The sequence below is a fragment of the Oryzias latipes genome, chromosome 6 (genome assembly GCF_002234675.1).
Source record: "Oryzias latipes chromosome 6, ASM223467v1".
Classification (NCBI taxonomy): domain Eukaryota; kingdom Metazoa; phylum Chordata; class Actinopteri; order Beloniformes; family Adrianichthyidae; genus Oryzias; species Oryzias latipes.
Genome location: NC_019864.2, coordinates 30,231,283 through 30,253,121, shown reverse-complemented (window position 1 = coordinate 30,253,121; position 21,839 = coordinate 30,231,283). Strand labels below are relative to the sequence as shown.

Genomic DNA, 21,839 nt, shown 5'->3' with positions numbered 1-21,839 from the left:
AAGGGTGGCAGCTTCCCCCCCTGCAAAAACGATTAATAATAATAGTTTAATTATTGAGAAAGATTAAGAATTAATCTCTACTAGCTTCTTTAAGACGAGAAGATGTAAAAGCCTGGATGAGCATCTCAGAACGCGACACAACTGGACTCAGTTTGGAAATGTTTTTAAGATGACAAAAACAAGAACATACAAGTGACCCGACACGAGAGTCAAGGGATTAAACCGGGTCTAGAGTCACCCCGAGGTTCCTGACAGACTGCTTGATAGAGGAGGCAAGTGGACCGAACCACTGGTATATCTGTCTCCTCCTGTACGCTCAGCTTTTGGACGCTCAAACATAAAAGCGAGGCTGACCTTTACTCTCTTAAAGCTCCTTAAATATTAGTCCTGAATCCTTCAGGAACCAAAAACACTGAAGTCCACCAGGAGATGAGCTCTGAGAGCAAACACCTATAACTGTAATGGTTGTGGGTGTTTTGCTCTGCACACATGCGTGTGCTGTTTGTCACTGCCAGTGGAAGGCTGCACCAGCAGCTGTGGAGAGCTTTGCATGCAAGAGCAGAGATGCATTGGCAGGGCCGCATTTGCATCTGTGGTTTCTCCCTCGCTCTTCCTTCCTCTGTGCGTCTTCTCTGTGTTTCGCTGATCTGGAGGAGCTTTCTGTGAAAGGCGAGCGGCGGCGGCGGCGGGCGAGAACAGCCCAGAGTGGCGCTTTGTGCACAACCCAGGCGGTCCAAAAGCAGAACGGCAACTCTAGCGAATTTCCTAATCAAGCAGTGGGGCAAAGTGCATGTTTTCATCCCAAACAGCCCCACGTGCACGGACACATCTTCAATTAAAAGCAGGGGAACATGAACAGCGCTAATTGCTCTGTTTCTGTATGACAGTGGGCTTTGTTGAAGTTGTTCTAAAGCTTCCTTTGTGTTTAGAATAGAGTCAGACACTCTTGAGCTCCTCTTTGTGCGAGCGTCTGAATAATATGTGCCGATAGATCTTTCCTGCGTAGAAAAGACAGTAAAGTTGACGCTCCTGTGGATTGTGAGCCTCCACCCGAGTCATGGGAATGTGAGCATCCGATGAAAGGAGGGTCTGGCTTTCATCTTTGAGCAGTGCTTTCCACAAAACAGGCACGTATTGTCAGAAAAAGCTTCCACCTCTCTGCATATCACTGAATTAAAGTCTAGATAGGATGAAGATGATCTGACTTCATGGTGGCGTGTTTGCATCTGAGCTCCTTCTCTTCAGTGTTGCACATTTCCTGTGTGTAGCTGTTCTTTTGTTCTTTTTCCTCGGCGTCCTCTCGATACTCCAGCCGCTCTAACAAGCCGTTGGAGGCGGATCACGCTGACCTTGTTACTTTTCTTCATCTCCGTCCTCTCCTGGCCTCAGTCGGCTTTACCGTTCCAGCTCAAACGATCTCCTTTCTGCTTCTTGGGGAACCTCTTGACAGATTCCTCGCCTCATTGTGTGTGATATTTACTTTGTATTGGCGCGTAGTGGCGCCCCAAGATACTGTTGCTGGAGTGTTGTCTTGGTGTCAGTTCCACGGCTGGCCTTTAGACCCCAATAAGCGGTCTGTGGTGGGAGCAGCTCGCCGTGTGAAGCGCCGCCCTCCTCCCGTTCGCTTTGTCTGTGTCTCCGCTGTTTGTTGAGTTTCCTCTTTTTCCTTATTGTCCGTGGTTCTTCTCCGAATGGACCCGGGGCCCTCCTGCGTCCTGTTGACGTCCCACCCGTCCTCAAAAAGCCAGGCGCTGCAGTTGGAATTTTCCCTTTCGCTGTTTGCAGTGTGTTTCATTTATTCACCTCCAGCCCCCTCCGAGTCTGATGGCCCGCTGTCTCCCACAGTCTGCTTCCCTCCTGTGCACGGCTTTGGTCGGCCTCGGGCCAGAGCCCACCAAGACTTGTGTGTGTGCATGTGTGGAGGGGGCGTTGCCATGGTCACTGTGATCAGCATCATGAACCTAAACCTCCCTGAGATCCTGCTACATTGAACTCTTGTGTGGTTTCTATAATTGAAGGGGGAAAAACTAACGTTGAATATAAAGGGGCTTAAATATTAACCAGCATTTTTGCAAACATTTACAGATCATAGTCACAGTTTTCAGACTGCAGCTGAAGGGGATCAGCCGCCTTAGAAGCTGTTTGACAAAGAGGTTTTTTTTGGTCTAAGCGCCTGATGTGAAACAGAAATGGCTCAAACGTGTTGGTCGTTTTGGGGGCCGAGTGGATCCGCTGCTCTCCGGGCACAGCGCTGGCCTGCTCCCCGTCAGCTTATGTGAAGTGTCAAGACAAAACATGAAACGTCGGGAAAAAGACGTCTGACCGCAGTGATTTCTCTGTCCTCAGAGCTCCAGAGATCATCCTGGGCCTGCCGTTCTGCGAGGCCATAGACATGTGGTCGCTGGGCTGCGTGATAGCCGAGCTCTTCCTGGGATGGCCGCTCTACCCCGGAGCCTCAGAGTATGATCAGGTAACGGACACTTGTGCCACATTTCCAAAAAAAACACATGTTCTTTATGCTTTTTTTTGTGTGTGGCATTTTTACATTTCTTCCTTTGAGAGATCTTACCTGAGTTTGCAGGGGGGGGGGGCTGCAGATGCCTTTCCCCTGAAAATCCCCCTGACGGTCCCCAATGATTCTTGCAGAGCCACACTGTTTATGTGAGCAGATGCCACAGAGCCACTTGTCCAATTAGTGCAGCCCCTGTGCTCCGGAGCAAGACACTGCTGCGTTCCTCCTTCTCCATCAGTCAGATGGGGCTCAGTGGGGAAACCGTCAGCGAGTTGCACTCATCTCTCAACAAGCTTGTCTGATTTTCTTTTTTTTTTTAAGCAGCTCAAAAAAAAAAACTCTGCATGTGTCGTATGTAATCATTTCCACTCTAGAAGCTGCAGTTCTGTGCTCATTTCCTCCGTTTGAAGGACCAGTGAAATTCCTGCTGTTTGTGTTGCAGATCCGGTACATCTCACAGACGCAGGGTCTGCCTGCAGAGTACCTTTTGAGTGCAGGGACAAAGACCACCAGGTTCTTCAACCGAGATCCAGACTCCACCTACCCGCTCTGGAGACTCAAGGTACAGCCGGAACATCCCTAAAAAATAAACAGTTAAATGAGCTAAATGGGATAAAAAAAGTCTGATCTTTGCTGTAATCGAAGGGTTTTGGTTAATTATATCTGTACTGCCTACTCAGCCAGACACATTAAAGAAGTAAAATTGCACAATTTATTGTAAAAAAAATGAATGAAATGATAAACATAACAAAGTCAAAGTAATGCGTGTGGCTAAAACAGGAGTAGTGACGGAAAATAGAGCACTGTAGGGGGTCTGAACACTTCCCATAATCCTTTGCAGTGCCTCTTCATGTGGGCCTCAATAAAAAGCTTTAACTTAATCCCCCCCCCACCACCACCACCTTTACATGCCACACAGGCATTTTGCAGTATGACTGTGTTTTTGTCTGCTTCATTTGCTCCAGACAAGTGAAAATATTCACTGATCCAGATGAAAGGAGATGCAAATCAACACGTACGGTTTAGGAGTTTTAAAGAGAAGATGAAACCAGAAAACGCTCCACAGACGTTTTGCAGGAACATTGTCAGGAGCCGGGACTGCTTTTTTAAAGACTCCAGTAATCTTTTGATCTATTTCCAAAGTGAGGATGATGTCATTTTTGGCCAAAATCTAGAAAACCTGTGCCTGCAGAGCGGCAGGAGTTCAGTAGAAATTCAACGCCAACCCTTCTCCTCCTCCACGCTGCTGAGAGCTCTCTGTTTACACTCTCTCCTGCTAGCTTAGAGCACCTCATACCTCCACCTCAACATGACTCATGCAACAGAGCTATGCAGCCGTACAGTTTAGATCCAGATTCCAGCTCAGACCAGGAAAACAAATCTATTTGTCTGCAGGTGGATGATCAGAATGGGGCGGAGCAGGGAGACTTTGGCCCCGCCCAGCGTATTTTCTACATCGCAAATACGATCTGAATAAAGATTTGAATAAATAAATACTCAGAAAAACCCTTTTGAGCTTAATTTCCTTTGTTTATGTCCTCCATCATCAGAAAAAATGCTGCAAAGACCAGTTAAAAACACAATTTTCATCAACTTGTTTCTCTTTTTTACTCTCAAAACAAATCCTGAAACCTTTTTTGTTTGTGAAGCCAACATCTTATTTATTTTGAGTCTTTTTTTTAAAAACTTTCTTTCCATTTCCACATCGCAGCAGCTGCACTTTATTGCTACCTTTGATCAAAGATAGTGTGTTTTGTCAGGCCGCTTTACAGTGTCCATCTGTTGAAACGCACTGATGCATGTTTATATCCGTCAAGCTCACGCGTGTCCAGGCGCAGACGTGTTAAAAATCATACATGCTGTTGTGGTGGAGGGTCTGTGCCAACATTGTCACACCCCCCCAGCACAAGCACCTTTAATTAGTCGTTAGGCTAGCGTTGAGCGCCACCCACGGGTTGCTCACGGGGCACGCCGCGTCCTCCTGCCGTTCAGAAACAAGAGGCCGCGATGAGCTTCATGTAAATAGAGGTTGTTTTTTTCCAGAGGGGGAAGTCTGGTGGGATCTCACAGGAACATCTGCTTCTTGTCTCCTGCAGACTCCAGAGGACCACGAGGCTGAAACTGGGATCAAGTCCAAGGAGGCGCGGAAATACATCTTCAACTGCTTGGATGACATGGCGCAGGTACGCCAAAAAAACAACACCCTAAAATTCAACCATCGCTGCCTCTCGCACCCCAAAAACGGAATCTAAAATAAACCTTTATTTCTAGAAATTTAATTTTTATTTTTCTGTCTTGGAAGACAGAAAAAAATCTCATCAAGAAAGTTTATCGAAATTCTGATAGCTCGAGGAAACATGTTACTAGAATCTTTCTTAATATAGGAAATATTGGTTAGATTTCTTGTTTTCAAGACTTTTTTTAGGCCTGGTTTTCCAGTGTGAGCCTTCATGTTTGTGTGAGACATGTTGAATCTCAGGATGGTGAACCGGAAGGATCTGCGGCCGCGTCGACTCCTCCTTTTAACTCCCAGACAAGCATCCGACCCTGTGCAGCGCAGACGTTAACAGGCTGCAGACGCTGAACCCGTTTCCCGCCTCCTCTCATCTCTGACCCGCTTTTAAACATGGATGCATCTCAGGGTTTGGCGTTGTTTACTCGGTCTGGCTCGGCACTTGTTTCCACGCCGCTCTGCGCGTCTCCCGCAGCAAATCTGCTTCTAGAAACACCCCGTGTACTTTTATTTTTCGTACAGAAAAAGGACTCACACCTCTCTGGAAGGAAATTTTTTTTTTTTGGGATGTGCCTGGAAGCGATTGATAGCCTGATGAATCTTGGACAGATGCCGGTTCCGCCCATGACGGCTCAAAAAGGTCTGTCAAACTGGGATGGAGCAGAGAGAGACGCACGTTCTGCCTCTGGACGACGGTCACATTGATTAGCAGCAAACAGCGGCCTCTAGGGAAACTGCATGTGAACGTGCAACACGTGTAGCTGCTCAAATGATGGAGACCATTATGGCTGTCCTGCAGCGCCGGGGGCAGCTGTCAGCCCGGGCTGGAATAACAGTCGCCTGAGACAAGATGGTATCGCATCCCGGGATCGTTGAATATGGAGTCTGTGGACATGGGCTTTAATGAAACCGGCCTGCAGTGGTGTGTTATCCCACGGGTCATCTGTGACCCGTGCAGACTCTCTGCAGAAGTTCAGTGTGGGAGAACGCGGGCTGTTTTGCCCCGTCCCTCGACTCGGGCTGCATAAACAAGCCGGCATTGTGGACATCTGTCTCGGCGTGTATAATGGATGATGTAGCTGAAGGCCATGCAAGACGGAGGGGCTGGGCGCCTGGAAGAGATAATCGACCTCCTTTCCAGTCCTGGGAAACGTGTGAGAAGCTGGAGCCGCGATCGGATTTCATTTGAGCAAATCAGACACCGACTGGCAGTAAATTGAGGAGCCGGCAAGGAGGCCGACGTGGAGAGATGGAAGGTTCGGAAAACGCCTTTGATCTGGAATCTTTCAGCAACTTTTGTGATGAAACGAAGCCACAGCGGGAAGAAGCAGCAGCAGCGCGGCCTTCAGCTCCTCCTTCCTTCAGTCCTTCTCTGCATTGCTGAAGATGTTGCAGATGCATCTGTCAGGGACGCTGCTGGAGACCTCCCCTCTCTGGAGGCCCACGGGACATCCCAGCTGAGCGAGGTCGACCTGCTCCTTTTTCATGCTTCTAATTGGCCGATTTCATTTGGATGTAAATTTTTTTTTTTAAATGCATCCAGGCAGCCTTCTTGTCCAATAAAGTCACACATCTTAATTTATTGGATGATTTAATACGAGTTATCTCCCCCCAGCAGCAGACTACGTGATCATTTTCCACCTCGTTCTGCAGATTGCTGCTTTATCACAGCCAAACCTGAAAAACCTGCCCACAGAGAGAGGATTAAATCAGATTTGCAGAGCTGACTGGCAGCATATCTGATGGACTCTGTTGCAGGCCTGCAGATAAGCGGCGCATCTTTAGAAAAAAAAACGGCCAGCTTTCATCACGCGGCTGACAATAAACAAGGCTGCGTATCGGCTGGTCTTCACACTCCCTGGCGGTCTGCGTTTTTGTGTGACCTTGTTCCGTTGGCCACCTCCTTCTCTGGACGGAAAACACTTGAAGACCAACTCCGATCGTCCTTTGATGTATTCCCAAAGCTTTCCCAGTGCTCTTTAATTATGATTATGCCTTTATTAGTCAAAATCAAACAACCTTGTCTTTTTTTCTGCAGAGTGGCAGTAGTTCATCTTTTTTCTTCGATCTTTTTTCAAATCTAAATTTCTTTTGTCTCCTCCTGATTCACGACTTCAATACAGAAATATTTTTGGACTATAAGTCGTTCGGAGTATAGGTGGCAGACGCCAAACAATGTATAATAAAAAAGAAAAAAAATACTTTGTAAGTCGCACTATTGGGAAAAATTCAAATTCAATCTGCTGCTTACAGTTTATTACCACAGAATAAAAAACATGCTAACAAATCAACAAAACTCTTTTATTTCCCTTTTTAATAACTCAATCCGTTGAATTCTTCACAGTCTGCGACACTTTTAAACAAATCCGCCAGGGCCGGCGCTTCTTCTGCTGTGTTACTGTCTGTTGCAAAGACTGACACACCCACCTACAGCGCCCTCTGGCGGTTTTTAGTGGGAAAATAACGAATATGAACCTATTATGATTTTTTAAAATCACATATAAGTCACACCTGGGTATAAGTCGCTCCCTCGGCCAAACTATGCAAAACGCGACTTATACTGCAAAAACGACGACACTTGTCATCAGAAAAGTGCCCCAAAAACATGTTAAAAACACCAAAAACAGGATTTTCATCAGAGTGGGGCCTTTAAATCGACTCTGAACATCAGAATCTCTGCAATGCAAAGCAAATCCAACTGTGACTTTCAACTTAGTCCGTGTCTATCCGGCATCTGGGCTGGAAAAAGTTTGGTTCCAGCTTTTCTAGCTTGCTTTCCAGGTTATGTTTGTTTTTTGTGCCTCAGCAAAACAGACACAAATCTCTGTCATTGTGCCTGCAGATATTTCAAGTGGGGCTAAGAATACCAGAACTAATGTTGGTAATGTCACGAAGGTGCAAGGTTCTGTGATCCACACTCTGACACCCTAACGGATGAGGCCTTGTGTGTATTAATAGGTCCCTCCGTGGGAACGCACTGCAGGAGAGCTTTCTCTGTCATCTGCAGGAACCCGAGAGACGCTGATCTCTCAATCAGTGGGCGTTTGAAATGCTGAGGCGCCTTTGCTTTCTGCCTGCAGGTGAACATGACGTCAGACCTGGAGGGGAGCGACTTGCTGGCGGAGAAGGCCGACAGGAGGGAGTTCATCGACTTGTTAACCAAGATGCTGACCATCGACGCCGACAAAAGGATCACCCCCATCGAAACGCTCAACCACCCTTTTGTTACCATGTCGCATCTGCTCGATTTCCCACACAGCACACAGTACGTTGCTCAGCCGCCGCTCCCGCCGCCGTTTGTGTACCGGTGATCATCGGTCCTGCGGGCGGAGAGCATCTGCTGCCGACGCTCACGCCTTCTTCCTCTTCTGTCCGTGCAGCGTCAAGTCCTGCTTCCAGAACATGGAGATCTGCAAGCGCCGGGTCAACATGTACGACACGGTCAACCAGAGCAAGACCCCCTTTATCACCCACGTGGCCCCCAGCACTTCCACCAACCTCACCATGACCTTCAACAACCAGCTGAACACTGTGCACAGCCAGGTTAGCGGCTTAGGCTGATACCATGAGGTTTCATGCATTTTCTCTGTGGGTTACAATGAAATTATTCCTCTGTGAAGCATTGGAAACAAGCTGGAAAATTAGAGGATGTATATAAGACCAGAAAACTTTCAAAGTAAAAGCACAAAAGGCTGCAAACAGTCATCTTAAAAAATCAGAAAGCAGGAAAATGATCTCTCCATGCAGCAATTTTGACTTAACAAGAAATCATATAAATAAAAATCTATAGAAATTCCACACAAGCATTCCAAAAGGGAAAATATGCACAAAAAAGCTGTTAAAATTTCTTCAAACTGAATGTTTTACAGCTCAATTCCTATTTTTTTTGCTACTTATAAGCAAATAGTTTGTAATTTTTGAGTTTTTACGAACCGAATTGTATTTCATTTTGATTACAGTGACACACAACTAGTGTAATAAGTGGAAATGTCTCATTTTATGAAAAAAACTACACCAAAAAGAGAATCTTAGTACAAGTTGGTCCATCTTAATAAATCCTTATCAAATCTAAAGCTAGCACTTCTTCTAAGAAAATAAATCTACATTTTTGTTTCCAAAATAATGGCAGTCTAACTTTTATTGGGCTTCAAAATAACTTCCTTTAAATTCAACCAAATTGAGTTTCTTGAGTCCTAAAGCAAGTTTTTGTGTTGTCAAAGGTGCTTTATTTTAACAATAATCCTTTTGTCTCTTAATGAGACAAACATTTCTCCAATGTGCTGATTTTGAATGAAGCTTGGAAAGATGTATAGCAAGGAGAGGTTAAAAAGAGCTTCACACCTGCTCAAATATCTTGATTGTCTAAAAACAAAGTTTGAAGTCTTTATCGAATAGTTTGCAGTCAAAGCAGAAACATGCCGTTCTTTTAGCAGATTTGCAGCTTTCCAGGGCTTCCTTCTAACTTTCTGTACCCATTTTTCTAGCTTGCCTTCACATTTTCAGGCTTACTGCCACGTCTCAGCATGTGTGTGTCTGTCTGCCTGCATTTGTGTCTGTGGCCCAGCTCCTGTGGGATTGTCACAAAGTGCTGATTACACACATGACAAACCCCACTTCCTGCTTGCCTTGCATTCTGGGGCTTTCAGGCCTTAAGAATCCCTCCATGAGGCTTTTTTTCCCCCTCCTCTGTCTCAGTCCTGTCCTTTTCTGCCCCCCCCCCCCTTTCTTTTTTCTCCTTTTACCGTTACCGGGTTCTGCGGGTCTAGAATCTCTCTGTTTCCTAAGTGAGTTGCTGACGTTTTTCTGGAATCGCCGATCGTCTGATGGCGAGGCTCTCCGTCTCTTTTTTTTACCCCGTTAAGGCCTCCGTCACCGGCTGAGCCGTCTTACCCGGCAACAAGACCATCTCGCTATGATCTGCATGGATCAACGTCCCAGCAGCCTGTCTCGCTGGAGTCGTTCCCCTTTAAGTTGGCGATTTATTAAGACGATAGGAAACCATCTTTTGGTGCTTCTGTGCTTGTGGATGCACCTCTCTTCGTATCTATTCCCCCCTCCCTTATGCAAACTTTAAAAAAAAGGGAGTTAAACTTAGCGTCCGTCTACGTGGAAAGCTACCAAGTTGCTTATGGATGTCGCAAAAATCTCAGTTGCGTAAGATTGACATAATAGTTGCGTATAAATGACGTAAAATACGCATAAACTGGGTCATTCTCAACCAACCAAAACTTCTGAACAAAACCGAATTGACATAAAAACCCGTCGGCTGAAACCCTCGCTGGACATCGATGAATGATGAACGCAAGAAACATTTATGACTTACGCATAAATCACCACAGACCATCATTTCATAATCACAAAATGTACACAGTGGCTGTGTGACACAGCCTTTACATCAGCTTGGATCTTCTTTAAGTTTTCGAGGTTTGTCAGGTAATCTGATTACTATTTCCGTGACGTTGCAGGAGACTTTTGGTTTTTCTTTGAGGTTAGTTGTTGTCACTGAAATATTATTAGTTTGGTGAACATCTGACTTTTTATTTTGTTGCAGTTTCTTTTTGTTTTGTTGTGTTTTTTACCCCATTTGTGTGTTTTGGGGACATTTTCAATCATGGTTCCTCACCGAGGATCCGCCTCTTTGTATGTTTTGAGTCCTTGTGCTGCTTTACATTGGCTGTTATTTTCCCGCTTCGCCGTCCTCTGAGCCTCGCCGTTTCATCCGTGCCTCCATCCTCACGTTTTCGTTTGGTTCCCACCATTCCTTTAGGCCACCAACCTGACTTCCTCCTCCTCCACCAACAACGCCACCCTTTCATTTGCCAGTCCCGATGTGTCCGTACTAAACTACCAATCTGCACTCTACCAGCCCTCCGCTGCCTCCATGGCGGCCGTCGCCCAGAGGAGCATGCCCTTGCAGCCGGGGGCTCCTCAGCTCTGCGCCGCCCGCCCCGACCCCTTCCAGCAGGCCCTCATAGTCTGCCCTCCAGGTTTTCAAGGTAAGTCCCACCAGCAAGAGGACTGCAGACAGCAAGATGGCGTCTACACACCACTGACCGGAGCTGCAAGATTATCCAGTCCATTTACCTCGAAAATGGACGGGATCCACATATCCACCCACTCATCCATCCATCCATCCATCCATTTATCCATCCCTTCATAGATTTATCCATCTATCCATCCATCCATCCATCCATCCATCCACCCATCCATATATCAATCCATCCATCCATCCATCCATCCATTCATCCATCCACCCATCCATATATGCATCCATCCATCCATCCATCCATACATCCATTCATCCACCCATCCATATATCCACCCATCCATCCATTCATCCATCCATCCATCCATCCATCCATACATCCATATATCCACCCATCCATCCATTCATCCATCCATCCATCCATCCATCCATCCATCCATCCATCCATCCACCCATCCATATATCCACCCATCCATCCATCCATCCATCCATCCATCCACCCATCCATCCATCCATCCATCCATCCATCCATCCATCCATCCATCCATCCACCCATCCATCCATCCATCCATCCATCTATCCATCCACCCATCCATATATCCACCCATCCATCCATTCATCCATCCATCCATCCATCCATCCACCCATCCATATATCCACCCATCCATCCATCCACCCATCCATCCATCCATCCATCCATCCATCCATCCATCCATCCATCCACCCATCCATATATCCATCCATCCATATATCGATCCATCCATCCATCCATCCATTCATCCATCCACCCATCCATATATGCATCCATCCATCCATATATCAATCCATCCATCCATATATGCATCCATCCATCCATATATCAATCCATCCATCCATACATCCATTCATACATCAATCCATCCATCCATCCATACATCCATTCATCCACCCATTCATCCATCCATCCATCCATCCATCCACCCATCCATATATCCACCCATCCATATATCCATCCATCCATGCATCCATCCATCCACATCCATCCATCCATCCATCCATCCATCCACCCATCCATATATCCATCCATCCATATATCAATCCATCCATCCACCCATCCATCCATCCATCCATCCATTCATGCATTTATCCATCTATCCCTCCATCCATCCATTCATCCATAACAGTTACAGTTTATTTACATCTTTAAGCTTTAATAAAAGTACTTAGAATTCTGAAAACATCTTAAATGTCATTTTTGAAAGGGTTAAAGGTTATTACTGTTCCTGACCCAGTAAAAGGGTTAAAGTTCTGAACCATGTCCTTTAAATCAGGGGTCACCGACCCTGTTCCTCGTGGGCTTCCGCCCTGCTTGTCATTACCTGGATCAGGTGTGTTCAGTCAGTCAGAAACTGGGCTGATTCAATGCAGCCTCTGGGTTAGCAGCAAAACAAGGAGGGCGGTGGCCCACGAGGAGCAGGGTTGCTCTGAATGCTCATTTTAAAGATAAATGAGCATCAGTGAGTCTTCTTCCAGGGGGTTAGAGCAGCGTCTCCGCTTAAAAGTGCAACGTCTGCTTCCGTATCTCTTTTTTTATTGCTGTTTAATAAACCTTGTTGTTTGGTATAAACACTAATCAGCCTTGAACGCATGAAACCATTCAAAATACATGCAAATCAGCATTTTCGTGTGTTATTAAAAAACTTAAACTGACTTGCTCATCTTTTTTTAACTGCCTTATTCTTAACTTCTGAATAATAAATCAAATATTCAAACAGAGAGAACTTCTGCTTCCGCCTAAAGTTGTGTGATGATGTCCTGCGCCGTCTTGTTGTCTGCAGCCGATGAGCATCAGCAGAAATGGCCAGAGAGGGTTGGGAGCCTCCTCCATCTCTGTCTGCTTGTTATGGAGATGATGCAAGAATGACTTACCTATAAGCTTCTGCAGCAGCTCTGCATTTATTCAAATTTTAATCGCTTTGTTTTTTTCTGCTCAGGACTGCAGGCGTCTCCTTCCAAACACACCAGCTACTCTGTGAGGATGGAGAATGCTGTTCCTATCGTGACACAGGCCCCCGGTGCTCAGCCTCTGCAGATCCAGCCTGGCCTCCTCGCACAGGTGGGTCCGAGTCCTCTCTGCTTTTATTTTCACTCAAGGAGCCAGTTTTATTTACAACATTTGAACATTTAAAAACTTATCTAAGAATAGAATCTGGATGGAAATCGGTTCTTTTTTGTTTTTTTGGGCCACTACCCCCTGGTGGGGGAAGTGCTTTAGTACCCCCCCCCCCCCCCAGCACCACCTCTCCTGAAGGCAGAGGCTGCCACCAGCGGCCACACCGCTCACACAGAAGAGGCCTTCAACAGAGACCACTCAGAGGGTTTTAGCTGCTGATATGCAGGAACGCCGAGCGACACAGACGCATCAATTATATATGACTTCCAATGCCACCATGCACCACCCCCCCCCCCCCCCCCCCCCCACCGCCCTATTGGAAATTTCCATGAAGGCTTCAAATAACCCTGAGAACCCGGGCAGTTTTGAGCCCCCCCCCGTCTCCAGTTAATCATTTGGTTGAAAGGCAGGCAGCAGAGACAGATCAGGGTGTCTGTGCACATGCCTGACGCTCAATGGCGGGTTAATCTGTCAGAGACCGAATGGTGATTAGCTCCGCGGCCGCCTCCAAGTCAGGCGCTCCAAATTACAGGCCTCGGAGGTCAGGGGGGGGCGCCCTGGATTAGGCTCGGCATGACCAGACGCTTCCCGACACCGTGGAATCCATGGATGCAGCGCCTCCAGCGGGAAGGGGAGTCATCATCCAGCTCCATCCCTGTTAAACAGACACAGGCTTGGATAGTTAGTGCCAGCAGCTGGTCTACAGGCCCCTAATAACGGGCTGTGTTTATTCCTGTACATGGGAGGTCTCACAGGCGTGACTGAGTTATGTTTCCCTCCTGGTCCTGGTCCTCAGCCTTTGACTTCATCTCTTCCCCCCTTTTTCCTGTCACCCCGTCTTTGCCCCGCTTTGCAAGTTTTGCCCTCCCCTCCCCAAGTATCGGGCTGTGCAGGGAGGGAGAAGGAGCCGGGAGGCAGGGAAACCAGCGGGACCTTTATCTGGAGCAGGAATGCAGAAAATGTGGAAACAATTGGGGAGTGAGAGCCGGGGCTTTCAAAGCCCTGAGGTGACAAAGGGTTTCCACCCGGGGAGGGAGGGGAGTGTGGGTCGGGGCGGGGGGCAGCGGGATGCTGATAGGGATGGGAGAAGAGAGAAAACAACCTCTTAACTGGGTTACCATTTGGGGACAGACTGGCTGGTTGCATAAGGCAGACACCTAGTGAGAAAGGCACGGCGGTGGCGGCGGCGGCCCGCGATGGAGGTGGAGGCGAGAAGCATCAGAGCGTCTTAACAGCTCGTTGATAAAGGCCTCGGACGTGGTCTCAAATGTGAAAGACTATCAGAAGTGTTCCATTAGAGATGTCAGTCATCAGTGCAGACGCACACCAGGCCTGCTGGCCTGCAGATGCCCCCCCACCCCTCAGCCTGCAGCACAGACCCCAGACTGAGGCCTAACTCGTATGTAGACCATAGAACAATGGGACCGCGTCACGGCGTTCTGGACGCTGCGAGAAAATAGATGTAAAGATAGAAAGAAAGGCACCTGAAGAAGAGACGTTTGGCTCTTTCCCTTCTGTTTACATGTTGCAGCAGCAGCAGCAGCAGCAGCAGCACATACTGATGCTGTTGTAACGAGATGTGCAAATGGTATTAAAGGAACAATTCATTAGCCCTGACATTAAAGCACTAATCAATAGAATGGCATTAAACCATTAGGGCTGCACACAGCGCACAAAAGTGCGCCCGTCTTCCCGCTCTGCACAGCAAACACAAAGCGGCGTGTTTCCATAGACCCACCATAGATTTAATTAGAATGTAGGTTGATTTGACTCGAGTAGAATGCAGAATCACACTCAGGTGCGCGCTCACTCGTGAACAAGCAAACAGGGAAGTGGCGCGCTGTACCTTGAATATGTCTGTTTTTCGTAGATTCCTCCTTTTTTAAATGTAAATAATTGATCTTGTTTTCACCCCCCAGCTAGGTCAAAGCTGCAGTTATTAGCATCTAACAATAAAACATTAAGTTGACAAAACTGCCCTTAAACTCAACAGTGTTTTTCTCGAGAAACGGCAAAGATATTTAACAAAGATGAAGAAGAAAGTTGCAGGATTTTGGTTTTGTTCACTCATAACTGCAGTAACAGCTGTCTGTCTGCATCCTGTTTTTAAAAATGTCCTTTTCTGGTTGCCGTCCTGCAGCAGGCCTGGCCCGCCGGCACCCAGCAGATCCTCCTGCCTCCCGCCTGGCAGCAGCTCACCCACACCTCGGTGCAGCACGCCGCCGTCATCCCCGACGCCATGAGCAGCACCCAGACCCTCGCCAACTGGAGGTGAGATAATAACCCCCCCCACCCCAGAATGAATTTGATTTCCAACTTTGTGGCGCAGCGGCACATCACACACAGATTTAGCTGAGAGGTACAGATTTCTCATGTGTTCTGTAAAGTACTTAATGTCTCCGTGAAGTTATACGGCGCCACTTCAGATTTCCAGCCATTCTTTATTTATGGTCCCCATCGTGCTAAAGAAAGACGCCGCGGCAGAAGACTGACTGAGCGAGGAACCCCACCTCCCCCTGACAACTTGTTCTTTATCTCCAATGAATCACTGTTTCCAAATGAGCGCCGGTGAGCAGCTTCACCTTAGGCGAGATGGGAAATATGCGCTCGTCCGGACGTCACGCGTGTCACGGCAGCAGCTTGATAAATGGGCGGATAGATGGGAGCGGGCTATCTGCCGCTGCCGGCGGGGGCCATGTGGGGCTCAGATTCATTGTGATTAGACACCCCCCCTCCCTCCCTCCTGCTCCTCCTCCCCCTCCCTTCCCGTCCAGTGGCGGCGCCGGAGTCCTCGGAGACAAGATTTGGAAAGTGTCGCACTTCCTCTGCAGAGCCGTGGCTCCACAGTTGCTGGTCTCAGCTCCTCCTCCCCCCCCCCCCCCATTCCTTCACCTCCTCAGAAAATGTTTGATGCTGCCCCCTCCTGGCGTCTGTGGGAAATGCTCATCCAAAATTACATTAAAAATAAATAAAATAATAAAAATAAATTTAAAACATATATAAATACATATAAAATAAAAAAAGATATTTTTCAAACAGCAATTTTTTGTCCAGTTTCAAAAAAGAAATACTCAGAAATGCCATTTGGAGCCAACGTTTCTGTCTTCATTTCCTCCCTTTTCCAAAAAATGCTACAAAAACCTGTTAAAAGAACCAAAAACACTATTTTCATGGGAGTGGGTCTTCAATTAACTCTGTGTCTGGTTTCTTTGACACACAAATGTACTTTTCATGCTACCGTTGCTGAAAAAAATGTGTTGTCCTGCAGGAACTCCCACCCCCATGGCAGCCATTATAATCCCATCATGCAGCAGCCGACCCTGTTGACTCTCCCATCCAACCAGACCCTCAACGTGGGAGTGGCTCATGTTGTGAGGCAGCCCTCCACCAATAACAGCTCTTCTTCCAAAAAGAGTAAACAGCACCCCATGTCTGCCAGGTACTCAGTTCTTCCTCAACCTGCCTTTAAACATCCTCCCACAAGTCACTTGTTTTCATTAACATGTCTTTAATCTTCAAAATCACCCCTCCCCCCTCATCTCTGTTTGCCTACTAGGAACACATCGGCGTACGAAGTGTCGTCCTCCCAAGTGCTGTCCCCGCAGCGCTCCAAACGGGTGAAGGAGAACACGCCCCCACGCTGCGCCGTGCTTCAAAACGGCTCGGCCTCCAACCGCCCGCCCACGCAGGGATGCGGGGGCAAAGAGTGGGGGCCCAACGAACGAGAGCCGGCCTCTAGCACCACCCGCGACCACCAGCACCAGCAGCACATCCCCCGACAGACCATCGTCATCCCTGACACGCCCAGTCCTGCGGTCAGCATCATCACCATCAGCAGCGACACCGATGAGGAAGAGGAGCAGAAACAGAAGGGCGGGTGAGTTTGGGCTCCGAAGTAGGGATGGGCTAGGGGTCAGGGGTCGGTAGTGTGTAATTACAGCAGGTTCAGATCACTTAAGAGGTATTTATGAAAACATTCAATGGATCAGCTTTTATTTTTTCCTTCCTCTTAAGGCCACACAGCCACTACGTACAATATGTTCATATCACACGGACGAGAATTGGTCATACGTGAATATACGTGGAATTAGTGACAAACTGCATAGACTTTAAGTGAAATTTTTTACAGATGTATCAATAATTAACCACGTTAAAACCACAGAAGTACGAATAAACCGCACAGAACACGTAAACCAATGTAGAACATGAACCGTGCGTGATCATTTATATGCAATTCGTTAGTGATTCGTGCATCAATAACGTAATTGGAAAGTGGAATGTATGTACGCGTCTCAAAAAAATTACTCACAGTTGTGTAAAATGTATGTAATAATTTAGCATATGCTAAGTAAAATATGTAGCTTATAAAATATTTGGTCTGTAATTCTTAACCCAAAACCCTCGACAGACATCTGCGTACATCAACACGTGTATCAAGCATGTATCACCAAAAGACTGAAATTTCATACGTGTGCACGAAATGTACGTATGTGCGACACGGCCTTTCAATATTTCAACCACATTTATTCCAGACTTCCTGCAAAAAAAAAGGAAACTGTATTTTTATGTCATTTCTCACATTTTGCAATTACAATTACAAACTAACCGGTGCGCACCTGTTAGTTTTTTGTTTCTTTTTACTTTAATTGTTGTTTTTTTCAATGGCTCTTTAGGGGCTCCGTACTAATAGATTAAAAGGATGTGTAGAGAAATTGTTTTAGACATCGGTGTAACTTTGAAATATACGCCATGCCGTGTTTTTTACTTTGTTTATAGCCCATGCTTAAAATTATTCGATAATGTGAAGTGTTGACCAAACGGATCCAAACCCCGCCTTCCTTCCAGCTCCTCCTCTAAGCACAGGAACAACGTCATCAGCTGTGTGACGGTCCACGATTCTCCCGAGTCCGACTGTTCAAGATACAACAGTCCCTACACGCTGGAGTCCCGGACGCTCAACAACAACAACAACAACAACAGCTACGACACAAAGACCACCATCCTGGACAACCACAACAACGGAAACCCCCGCTCCATCATCATCCCCCCTCTGAAAACGCAGAACAACGAGGTTCCCATTGAATGTGAGCGTCTGATACCAGGTACAGCCCCCTGTGCTGAACGGGGCTCGCAACGATTTCCTCCACCTCCACTCCACAAAACATCTCAAGTGACCATGAAATCTGTTTATGCTGATGAACCTCTACAAAGATACTACAATACCCAACCAAACTTATAGTACTTTACTTTTACTATATTGCAGATACATCCAATTAATTCTTTTGATCTATTTTCAAAGCAGTACTAGTTGTCTTATAATAATGATTATGCCCTTTTTTTTCGTTTTCTAGGATATAAGACAACTGCAGAGTAGTTTACTAGAAATTCGCCTCTGAGGTGTGAGCGGGATTGTTGGCGTGGAGTGAGCCTGCCTTCATGTCCCATCATGAATCTGTTTAGACACTCTCCCGCTAGCTTACAGCCCCTCACATTACCAGTACAACAAAAACATTCAGCAATGTCAGAGCCATCCAGCCAAACAGTGTAGATCCAGATTCCAGCTCAGACCAGGAAAACAAAGACGATCATGGATCTATTTGTCTGCAGGTGGATGCATCAGAAGGGGGCGGAGCAGGAAGCTTGTGGCTCCGCCCAGCGCATTTCCTACATCACAAATACGATCGTTTTGAAACGGCATTTCTTCGTTTGCTCCTGATTAAAAACAATTTGAACTACAAGGAGCTGCACCTCCACAAGAAAATGCAGGTGTTGAACGCTATAATGCTGAATGAAAATGAGACTTGATGGGTAATAATTGGCTCAGTCCATTTCTCATTTACAGTCAATGATCCAGAGGCAAAAATATAACCGAGTTTAATATTTCAGGCTTGAAAAATTGAAATGCCTCCAATCAAAAATGTAATGTTCCCATTAAATAGTTAATTTTGCCAAAGAGAATGTATAAACATGCTGAGAATAAATGTTCAACAATAAACTGTTTGTAATACTAAGCAGAAAGGCTCACACACAACCCCCCCCCCCCAAGATTTGTGACCTCATATATGTTTTAGAATAATTCTAATACAGTGTTTGCTCCCTCTTGGACAGTGCTGATGGTTTTAGACCGTTGTCTCTTCTGTACGGTGTCTCCTGTACAAAATGCGTTTGGTTTGCTAAATCTACATAAATCTTTGATCACGATCAGATCTGTGTTTTCTTTCTATGAGGGTTTAAACTTTAGGAGACAAAAGTGTGAAAATGTTCACATCTGTCTGAGAAAAATAAGTGTGTAACATGAGGTCAAACTAAAGCCGACTTAGCGGATTACGTTTATCGCAGGTTATTTTTTAGAATGCAATAAGCGAGAAACCGCTGTGATATTTTTCGGTTCGAGTTGATGCTTCTCTTTTAACCTCTGTCTTCTCCCACACAGACGCCATAAACCATCAAAACTTAGCTTACAAGTTCAAATCATCCAATGGGGTGGCGCCTGGCAATAACCACTTGTCCGTGGGCGTTCCTGGAGGCGGGTCCTACCGGCAGCAGCGCTCAGGGCTACACCCATTCCAGCAGCAGCCCCTCAATCTCAGCCAGGTATGGATGCAATTTGGTCGTCACTCAGAGGAGGTCGAACCGTAGTTTTGGGTTTTTCTCCAACCTCGGATGTGATGCTTTTGCTCAGGAGAATCAGCCAATCACGGCTCTGCGTCATGTCTTTGTGCAGGCCCAGCAGCACATGGTGGCCGAGCGAAACGGAGGCCATCGGCGCCAGCAGGCCTACATCACCCCAAACATCACCGCCCAAGCCCCGTACTCCTTCCATCACAACAGCCCCTCCCACACGGGCAACGTTCACCCGCACCTGGCGGCCGCGCACCTGCCCAGCCAGCCCCACCTCTACACGTACACGGCCCCCGCGGCTCTGGGCTCCACTGGCACCGTGGCCCACCTGGTGGCGTCGCAGGGCTCAGCCCGCCACACGGTCCAGCACGCCAGCTACCCCCCGAGCATTGTCCACCAGGTTCCCGTCAGCATGGGTCACCGGGTGCTGCCCTCGCCCACCATGCACCACAGCCAGTACCAGGCTCAGTTTGCCCACCAGGCCTACATCAGCGCCTCGCCCGCATCCACCGTCTACACTGGATACCCACTGAGCCCCACCAAGGTGAACCAGTACCCTTACCTCTAGAGACGACACTGGAGAGCCCGACCCAGCGCTGCTGCATCCCCCGACCCCATCAGCAACCCCCTCCCGCCCCACTCCCTCTCGTCTTGGTCACACAAGGACAGAGACCGAGGAAGATGCAATCCACCTAAACTGTCACGCGTAACTTGAAGATGTAACGACAGAGTGAGAAGGAAAATAGGGTTTGGAGCCTCCCGGGAGTGGATAGACGGATTTTTAAAAGGGGGACAACTCACCTTTTTGTTGTTTTTCCTCTTTTTGAAGGCCAGTTTTTGCTGTTTTTGTTTTAATTTTTTTTTGCTTGTTTCTTGCTTTACTTTATGACAAAGGTGGAGTTTTCTTAGTTTTACTGGAAGAGTTTGAGTTTTGGGACAGCGTTTGGTCCCCCCCCCATGCACACACATGTTTGGGAAGTGACTGTTGGAGAGGTTGTTACTGAGGGGAGGCATCGAATCCCAAGACGTTTGGGAGAAGGTGAAATACGGAAACCTGCTGCTCTTCAAAGAAAAAAAACAAACAAACTTGTCGATGGCCTTTGAACTGTCCGACTATTTGCTAAATCACTCATGGGCGTGGGGAGAAAAGAGAAGGCAACTCCACCCACTCCACCTTCTGCACCCAGAGGAGGCTACTGGGAAAAAGAACCAAGAGAAGACAAGAAACTTTTTAGTGTATTTATAGATATTTTATGTTTGACATTTATGATATTTCGTTTTTATCTAGGTGTCTTAGCGGGGCCCCGTTCTTAGAATGTAGCAGTCTGCACCACTTCTATTTTTTTCTCCTCCAATACCAGTATATTTATTTGTGTCTCCTTTTTTTTCAATGTGATTGGCACAAAGTGGTTAAAATAACATAGGCATGTACAAACGTGATTGTCTGTGTGTGCTACTGTCAGCCATGCGTGTGTAGTCCCCCCCCCCTCCCGGTAGGTTTTTTGACCTCCATCCCTTGTAGTGCCTTACAGATTAACAACAGAGTTTACTCGGCTTGAATCGCGAAAAGCCACAAGAGACTAAAGCTGTATGGGGGTTCGACATCGGGGCAGCTTTCTTCCAGGTGTAGGCTCCGCCCTTGCTGTTTCTCTTCCACTGTTTTAGGCGCCTACGGTACGTAGCGAGGCTTCGAAAGCGATGGCGCCGTTGCAAACCTTTATCACGGTGGCACCCGAGGCATGGTTGTTGGTTTGGACGCCGGTCTTGTGGTTTTTTTTTAAGGTATAAGAGCCGGTCAAGGAGCAGGACCTGACTGAAAGTGCTTGTTACTGCGAGGGGGATTCTGGGAGGCTGGAGATAGCCTGGCTGCATCAAAAAGCATCGAGTGGGGGGGGGGGGGGGTTGAAGAGAGAGAGTCGAGGGTCTGGTTGAGTCAGTTTGGGGAGGGAAACTCTCCAAGTTTAAGGGGAATTTTGAGCAGGTTGACCGTAACATGGAACCCAGGGCGTTGGGTAATCTGCCCCACCTGATTGGAGTTCTGTTGTCTTTGGTTCATTTTATTTCTTTAAAACTGATCAGAAGGAACCGTGTTGGAAGTTTAGGCAGCATTAAATAGAAAAAAAAAAGGAGAGAAAGCAGCTACACCTGGAAGGACACCTTGTGGAATGGCTTGATGTCCATTTGTCTTCGAATCAGGTACAACGCAGACGACCAGACGGGGTACATGAACACTTAGAGAACCAATAGGGCTTTGTGTGTTTGCTGCTTTATTTGGAAAAAAAATCCTGTAGCCAATAATACCCCCCCTCCCCACTTCTTTTGAACTTTAGTACAT

General features: G+C 47.0%; 1 protein-coding gene across 4 annotated transcripts in view; it reads left to right on the top strand.

The window, feature by feature from the left end:
• hipk2 (homeodomain interacting protein kinase 2) overlaps window positions 1-21,839 on the top strand; it is a 67,131-nt gene extending 45,292 nt beyond the window's left edge. For 2 of the 4 annotated variants that reach the window (XM_023956097.1, XM_023956099.1), the window contains exons 3-15: window positions 2,347-2,470; window positions 2,955-3,074; window positions 4,609-4,695; window positions 7,826-8,010; window positions 8,126-8,288; window positions 10,513-10,741; window positions 12,705-12,826; window positions 15,024-15,154; window positions 16,152-16,322; window positions 16,440-16,760; window positions 17,729-17,985; window positions 19,317-19,477; window positions 19,608-21,839. In XM_023956097.1, the coding sequence (XP_023811865.1) occupies window positions 2,347-2,470; window positions 2,955-3,074; window positions 4,609-4,695; window positions 7,826-8,010; window positions 8,126-8,288; window positions 10,513-10,741; window positions 12,705-12,826; window positions 15,024-15,154; window positions 16,152-16,322; window positions 16,440-16,760; window positions 17,729-17,985; window positions 19,317-19,477; window positions 19,608-20,072 (2,536 nt within the window). In that variant the 3' untranslated portion in view covers window positions 20,073-21,839. The remainder of the gene's footprint in view (window positions 1-2,346; window positions 2,471-2,954; window positions 3,075-4,608; window positions 4,696-7,825; window positions 8,011-8,125; window positions 8,289-10,512; window positions 10,742-12,704; window positions 12,827-15,023; window positions 15,155-16,151; window positions 16,323-16,439; window positions 16,761-17,728; window positions 17,986-19,316; window positions 19,478-19,607) is intronic. The other 2 variants (XM_023956098.1, XM_023956100.1) reach the window with 2 other exon arrangements.